General features: G+C 45.4%; 1 protein-coding gene across 2 annotated transcripts; it reads right to left on the bottom strand.

The window, feature by feature from the left end:
* Positions 1-35: 35 nt before the first annotated feature.
* On the bottom strand, positions 36-5,222 carry si:ch73-335m24.2 (protein eva-1 homolog C). Of its 2 annotated transcripts, XM_062525276.1 has the most exons (8): positions 5,060-5,222; positions 3,085-3,290; positions 2,541-2,664; positions 2,093-2,245; positions 1,741-1,884; positions 1,377-1,448; positions 1,065-1,145; positions 36-748 (listed from the first exon to the last, which is right to left on the bottom strand). In XM_062525276.1, exons 1-8 carry the CDS (start codon positions 5,175-5,177, stop codon positions 378-380), a joined length of 1,269 nt encoding a protein of 422 aa, XP_062381260.1. In that variant the 5' UTR covers positions 5,178-5,222; the 3' UTR covers positions 36-377. The 2 variants fall into 2 exon arrangements, with proteins under 2 accessions (XP_062381260.1, XP_062381261.1); XM_062525277.1 differs by lacking the exon at positions 1,065-1,145.
* Positions 5,223-8,051: the final 2,829 nt, after the last annotated feature.

Here is an 8,051-nt window from a genome sequence, read left to right on the forward strand (position 1 = left end):
GTTGATGCCTTCAAAGAATGATCTGAGAAAGCCAATAGTCAAAAATATGTTTTATTAACTTGAATAAACTGTACCATAAAGACAATCATAAAGACAGAATGATAATACGGTTAATTCTGTGCCTACTCACACTTTATAGGCTAGGCTTAGACCTACTGGTGGGATTTTCACATTCGTTTTACAGTTGAAATTTAAGTTTGAACAATTAATATTGCAACTCTCAAATCATTATGGATGTAATTAACCTACAGTTTTAGTGTGTGGGTGTCACTTAATATATTCCCATGACCTAAGCCCACAACACCCACTCCTTTACACACATCCACACACACTTCCCTTTAATGTTACAGTAACAAGAAATCCATAGGGCAGTTTTGTTATGTAGAGGAGGATTTTATGTTGTGTATGGCATAAGGGCTAGAGTCACGGTGAGGCCACATATCCCCATTGGTGAGCTCCTTCCCTCTCTCATCATCCCTCTCCACCATCTCCACAGTCATGATCATGTCTGGGCCGAACATGTCCGCCATGCGGTACGACTGGGTGAGCCGACGGAAAGAGGAGTCGGAGATGTCGTCGTCCTCAAAGTTGCCTCGGCGACGCGTGGCTTTAATCTCGTCTCCCAGTTCAGTGAACAGCTCCTTGGCATCTCGCACGAGTGTGGATTTCAGACCAAACAAACATAGCAGGAACACCAAGCCAGCACAGATCCCTGAGACAAAATACAGGGCTACTGTCTCTGGAAGACCTGTGAAGTGAAAGGTCCAGGGTGAAAAGGAGGACAGACTGACATGATCTGAATTGGTGCCCTGGAATAAAGGTGAACATTAAAAAAGCACTGACAGGGATAAAATTGATCAACAGTTTTAGGAAAGTCACAGTGTTGAGCTGACAATAAGTCTGATACCATCAGAAATGATCAGATGCAGAGCACTTTGTTGAACTGTTTGAAATTGTGCTGAAGACACAAATACAGGATTTGAGATTTAGAGTGAATAGGATTTTAGGTTCTCTGCACTGTTCTTATTACGTTCTTATAGCCAAGCAGCCACTGAACCACATACCCTGAATTTGGGAAAAGATTTCCAGAGAGTTGGTGAAAATGTTTTGTGGCCTGGACACGCCGGGGCCTGTGTACCAGCCGCCTGTGTATGAGAGGTTCATCTGTTGGCTTATTCACTCTTATCCATATATAGAGTCATATTTAAATATATATGCTTTATAGTGACATTCATTAGCCCAATTGTCACCACAGATCAATCATGTAAATTGTTACCAAACATGTCCTTATATCAAATCATCATGGATGTAATTAACCTAGGGAGGGAGGGAGATTTAATGGAAGTGATGTTGATTTCTTTAGAGTGAGGATTTACCATGAGTGTAGTCATTTAATAAAAATGGGTCTGTGGTCCCACGCCCGACATCCTCCAAAAGATATCTGGGAACTGATTGAAGAGAAAACCATTTGAAACAGAGGACATTGTTCCCCAATTCCTACAATTACCTTGCTATATTGGCATGCTTAGTTCAGTACCACAGTTCAATACAATACAGTTTTGTACAATACAGTATAATAGTAAACAATACATTAAATAGTACAAACAAAGTTCATACAGTGATCACCAACTGAAAATAACTCTTGTTCCCTTAGAGCGGCCATTTGAATTAACTTGGTAAATGTAAATCTTCTGGTACAATGATGAAGTATTTTTCAATCTGATTCACTTCCTCTCTCACCACATGTGTAGGACACTCGCAGATGCTTCCTGGTTCCAGGGAAACAGGGGTCACCAAAATTCTGAATGTCTGCCAGGACCGAGCAGTTGGCCTTGCCATGACAACGGCGAGATACTCTCCTCAGGGCAGTAGATGAGTAACACTCTGGAAAACAATCATACTTACATAAGCACTGACCCAAGGACTGTGAGTCTGATCTTTATCTTTTGCTATTTGTTGAATCTGAAGACAAACAAATACTTCTTTTTGCAGTAGACTACTCATAAGCATGTGTAATGGGGTGGAGTGTTATTGAATATGTGCAGTATAGTATCACTCCACAAGATGGCAGTATTGCTATTTAGCAGCAGACCCATGTCAGCCTTGACGTCATTTTCCTGTGGGCAGTCGTGGTTCCAGTGCAGCTGGTGGCCAAACGTGGCAGAGTAGATGGCGAGGACTGTGTCGTTCTTACACGCCAGTCGCAGCCTCTCGTTCTCACACACCATTTTAGTCCTGTGATGCTCTTTCAAGCAAGGACACAAAAAAAAGACATTTTAGCATTTCCATGGATGCAAAACCTCATAGCGACTCAGAACTTATTCCAGACATCATGATCTACTTCTTTGGACACCACATTTCAACCACAATGTCATGCTGACGTAAAGCCAATCGATATGGAAAAAAAAAACTTATGCTGAGTGTGCTTGTCACACAGCAGCCTATGATGACGAAGAACTGAATATTATGTAATGGTCATATTATAGAGAGAGAGTGATGAACTAAGAGACATCTTCCTAGTTTGTTGTGTCCCAACTAACCTGGGCGGCACTTGTATGACACAAGCATGTACTTGCTGGTCTCAGGGCAGGGGTCTTGTCCAAACACTTGGCTGATGACTGGTATGTGACAACTCCTGTGCTCCTGGCACTCTGACGTCACTTTCTTCAAGCACACAAGAGAGGGAGGGTTACTAGGTAGCCTTACATTTGAAAGTGGGTTTCCAACCTAGTAGTAGTGAGGCATTAGGACTGGCAGTCTGTGTCCAGATTTGGTATCGTGAGGTGTTCATTCATGTCATTACTCATGACTTTCGTTACGCACATAGATTGACGTAGATTAATTTATTCCTTCTGACAACTTCGCTGATAAAGATTTGAAACTAATACTCACATGACATCATTGTTAGCATGGCTTTACTCATGGACATTAGTGTCATGTTAGATTAAGACTGTTAGACAGTCACTTTTTGTTGTTGTTATTAGAGTAGTTGATCAGACCTCATGATGAATAGAATTTGTGGTGTCTTATGCAGGTTTATCTGCTGTTTTGTAAAAGGCATGTTGATACCAAAGGGAACAGTACCTCGACAGCCACAGGGGACATGCACTCCGTGTTCTCGTCCAGAGTGGTGTTTGGGTTTGTGGCTGGACACAAGTACGGGCTCGGCACACGGCGTCCGTAGAAAGCAGAGAGGATGGCAATGGTGGTTTTGGAGGGGCATCTGATATTGAGAGTGTCTCCATCGCATGCATGTGCAGTGTGGTTCCTGAGAATTTTGTGCAGGTAGACTGAGGGAACAGTAAAGAACATTTTAATGTTAAAAAAAACATCACCAAACATGTCCAAAACTTGACCTGTGTATAGTGTAAAACATTAGATTGACCTACTAAAAACATAAAGCATGTTTCGTAGTCAAGGATATTAAGCATTGCTATCACCTATGCACTACTATGCAATCAACACGAATTACTGACATCAGACCTTTGCTCAATCATACCTCTATATCTAATCTTTTAGGCGGAGCTCAACAATTGCAAAGCCACTTCCCAAGAGCTACATTGTCTGTCATGACAAAACAATGACTATACTGTATGTTAAACAATGTACTGTGAGTTATAATGGATATTTTAATCAGTTGATATAAAGATAATGAGCCAAGAGACAAGACAAGATAAAACAGTGATATAAAAACAGAGTGGTTAGCATTTCAGCACAAAAACAAACTTGTGTTATGACCATGTCAGCTGTTTTTATATGAAACACAAATCTTATTGCTGGAACCGACTTCCTCAGCGCAAAATAACAAGCAGCTGGCGAGCTTACACCTGGACCTTCCTGTTTCCTGCTCTGTTAGACCCTCTGTGGCCGAACTCAAAGCACAGCAGTGGTTTCAGACCCGAGGTTCTCTTTTCTCTGCCCTCTAGTGATTGTCCGTATAGTAAACAGTGAGTGTGTGTGATACGTGTGAGGCCATGTTTAAAGGCCTGGTTGCTGGCTCCAGGCCCCTGTCTCTGTCAGAGCTGGCCTGCTTTCCATCCCAGCCTGGCACATGCTGCGAGACTCCAGGGAGGCAGTACCAGGCACAGTCACACAATGCGCTATTCTTAGCCGAAGACTCCCTCTCTCTGTTGCAGTATATTGTTTGGGTCAACTGCGGGGTATCAGGGTCAGAGCCACCTCTGCGTTTGAGATTAGTGTGTCACTAAATGAGAAATGCCACCCCTGGGTATTCCAAATGTGTGCAGTTTCCATTTGGTGCAGCATTGTTTCAAAAAGCCACTCCCTGGCTTGTCGCAGATTACCAGTTAAATACTCGTTTGACATTAACAGTGATGCAAGACAAACCATTCTATTGCAGTACCTGGCAGTTCACTGATATGCATGTGGTAGCAAGCATTTATTAAAAACTTTTGTTTTGATAACAAATTTCTCAAGAAACATTTAACCAAACAACATCATCTGCAAACATTCATGCAAAATCGCTGATATTGAGATCATTCAGTGACTATTTATATAAGTTTTAAAGTTGAAATAAAGGTGAATAAAGACGCCAAACAACCAGGAGCTAAGACTTTATATGGCACTCTTATCCAGGCCATTTTCATGAAGGAGTCCAACCCCAATCTGTTGTTGTATTGCTTTGCCTTCGGAGAGCTTTGGGTTAACTCAGATGACCGTTCCCCTTCCTAAACTGTGTTGGAAACAATGAGGAGTGGGCAGAGTGATATAACACACACACACACACACACACACACACACACACAGCCCCTTTAACCCTGACACACGTCTTTCAGCATGACACTGTGCAGCTGTTTGGTACAGGATGTGCAAGCGATAAATTGCAGAAAAGCCCTCACACGCTCACGCTTCTATCTTGCGAGAACACAAACACACACACACACACACTCACACAAACACACACGCATACATAGACTCCCATCACTCTTTTTACATTTGATGACTCTCATCATAATGAAGCCCAGCTGGCTGACACAGAGCCCTCATATTTGTGTCCCTCCAGCACACTAACACACCAAAGGTCAAAATGTGAACTCACCGGTGAAATCTGGCGCGGCCTGAGCCGTGTGTGTGAGCGCGCCCAGAGCCAGGAGCACGCAGGAGCCCAGGAAGCAGCGGGAGCCGCTGGAGCCCCACGGAGGACGCGTGGTGCCCATCTCGCAGAGGGATGCCAGCGAGGTGCCTGCTCTGCCAGGGGGTTGTTTACTGCGCACGGTCCTCTGGCCGTGAAGGGTGTCGAGGAGAGGAGGGAGGTGGTGTATGTGGTGGTGGGGGGGGGGGGGGGGGGGGGGGGTTGGTTGAGCAAGCAGGGGAGGGGGGGGGGGGTCAATACTGCTATTGTGAAGATGCTCCACTTCTCTTGTTGTCACGGTAATCGAGGCAGACGGCACAGACAGCTGTGTCATCTATCTTGATGAGACTGAACTAGGCCTTGCTGGGAGCTGGTTCTCACTGCTCTGTTAGCACAACAGAAAGTGGAGGCTGAGTGAAGATTTGAGCACAAATCGTGCCAGATCGAGGCCAGACCCGTCTCCGTCTCAGCCTCCTCCCATCTAGGGTGAAAGGCTATGCTAACATTGATGTTACTACACTGGACAAGGCGAGCTACGTTGTGTGTTTAGAGAGTAGTTTGTGTGAGCGCATTTGGACTGTGACGCCAGTATCAATAGTGACCCTTCCTGCTCTGTTCCCGGACAGGGTCCTGTGGACAGGGCAGATAAAGAGGAGACTTCCAGGGTGAGCTCCAACTGCCCTGGCCTTCGGAGCTGCCCCATCTCCACCAGATAAACGCTTCCTTCCTCCATGAGATGGAAAGGGTGGAGGGTCAGTAGCAAGGTGCAGATTTCCAGCATGTCTGTTTTGTTCCAAGAAAACACTTTGGATTGTCTTCCCTGTCTGTATTTCACACAGCAAGCAAGTTTCAAAACAGTGCTTTTGCTTAATCTTATTTTCATTAGTTTCTACCAAAGATATTTGCCGTTGCCAACAGTTTTTTGATCCCGAGTTGTGTTGCTGTAGCAACCAAACAGTGAAAGGATAAACAATCCTGGGCTTGATGTGTCATAGCCCATGTCTCGGTGAGGTCACTCCCCCCACCCCACCCCTGACCACTGCACACTTATGATGTGGGAGGCACCAGCTAATCTGCCTTTCCCCGTTTGGCTGGCGCAGGTTCACTCGTCCGGTCCTATTGATGACTAAAAGAGATGATAGTGAATTTCTGAATGGCCCTCCACCGCCCACTTTATTGCCCCTCCGACAGTGAGGAGGCGGACTGTCGGACACTCCTCCGCTGGACAGTGCTGGAGCAGAAAGGAATGTGTGCATTACCAGGGCTGGGATACCCAGCCTTGTCCACTCAGCCACTTCTTGGTCGGATAAACAAAGACGCTGTCCCTCGTCCCCCACCTAACATGTTTGCTTTACTCTGCGGTGTGGCTCTGCTGCTATCTCGTCCAGGAGCTGTGTTTGTGTGTGCCCCACCACTGGAATGTCACTCTTCCCATACTAGCCTGTGTTATCATATAGCCCAGTGAGGTGACTCAGACAGGCCTCCGTTTAAGAGCTGATTAGAAAGTGTCCACTCTGACATGAGGGAGAGTGAGAGGTGCCGTGATGGTTGTGGTCATTGGCTCCACACACGCTGACTGACTGCCTGCCAGCCGGCCTGCCTGCCTGCCTGCCTGACTCAGAGTCCCAGGAGGCTTTGAGAGGGGGCCGCTGCCCTGCCGGGTTTCCTGTGCACGACGGAGTGTTGTGCGCCTAATTTCCAGGATTTGTCCGGGGTTTCCATTTCAAGCTTTTGTTCCCCCCGACCGCCCACCCCCTCACCGCCCACCTCCGCCGACCACCGCCCCCGTCCTTGTTCCCCCTCCTCCAGTTTTGGAAACTCCCAGTCCGTCTCACAAGGACATGAGATCTGACAGCACTGATTTCTCTATTCCCCTCAGACTCCTCTCTCCTCTCTCTCTCTCAGACCTTCACTTTCTCCTCTGATAGAGCTGCCCTTTTATCTCATCTTTTAATGTTCATTTGCCATTTGAACGCACTATGCTGTGCCTCCTCCTCCTAAAGATGGTTTCCCATAAAAGCCATCATTTCTCAGAAATTGGGGGGGGAACTCCAACACCCGCCATCTCTGGCATGTGTGTATGTGATGCAAATCTTTGAAAAGAATAGAAAAAGACAGACGTTTATGAAGGAGAACTGAAAGTGCCCTGTGAGACCCATTAAAGCTATCAGAATGACTAATGTTGTAATTTTGTTTCTTCATTCCTGGGTGAAGCGACTCGATGTTTGTGTCTTGTGAAATTTCTGAAGCAAGTCCAAGCGTTTCGCAAGTTTACAATCTGGCCGACTCTCAGCCATTCATAATGTCAATTGCCCATGTCAAGGTCAAGGCTCTCAACAAGGACCTGGTGGACAGCATGCCCTCCCTGTTAAAACTAAACAAGGCCACTAACATGCATCCTAATGCACACTGACATTCCACAATGAGAAACTCCTTCAGTCAATGAAGGATTGGGCAGGTCTTAGAAAGATGACTGATTAAGCATCAACAAAGGCCATGTCCCTTACTTCAGTTCAGTTCTATATATGGGATCAGAAGGACCTTTTCAATTACATATGATTTCACATGCACACACACTCACACACTCACACTCAAACACTTCCTCCCATCCTACTCCCACTCCCTCCATCATACTCCTCTGCTCAATGGGATTTCTAAGCTGGAATCCGGGAGGAGTCCACACCACTAGCATGACTAATCACTGACTCCACTCATAGAAATGCATGTGAAATGATGCGTTTCCACCTATTCTATACAGTCTTATGGTTTCCACAGAAATAAAGTGGACAGGCCATACACTGAAAAAGTTACAATAAAAAAAAAAAAAAAAAACCAATTTGTGGAATTGCTGTGCAGTACAATGTGGCGTTCTTCTATTTTAATATTTGGAAATAGTGAGGAGGAAAAACATTCCCCTTACATTTTCAACTGCAACAACAACAAAAAAAGACGGATGGAA

Source organism: Sardina pilchardus, chromosome 21 (genome assembly GCF_963854185.1).
Source record: "Sardina pilchardus chromosome 21, fSarPil1.1, whole genome shotgun sequence".
Taxonomy (NCBI): domain Eukaryota; kingdom Metazoa; phylum Chordata; class Actinopteri; order Clupeiformes; family Clupeidae; genus Sardina; species Sardina pilchardus.

Excerpts from the sequence above, each read along its gene's own strand:
- si:ch73-335m24.2 (XM_062525276.1), bottom strand. The coding sequence starts at position 5,177 with ATGGGCACCACGCGTCCTCCGTGGGGCTCCAGCGGCTCCCGCTGCTTC. Across the intron at positions 2,246-2,540 it reads GTCATACAAGTGCCGCCCAG|AGCATCACAGGACTAAAATG; the intron begins GTTAGTTGGGAC and ends CTTGCTTGAAAG. Across the intron at positions 1,885-2,092 it reads TGACGTCAAGGCTGACATGG|AGTGTTACTCATCTACTGCC; the intron begins GTCTGCTGCTAA and ends ATTGTTTTCCAG.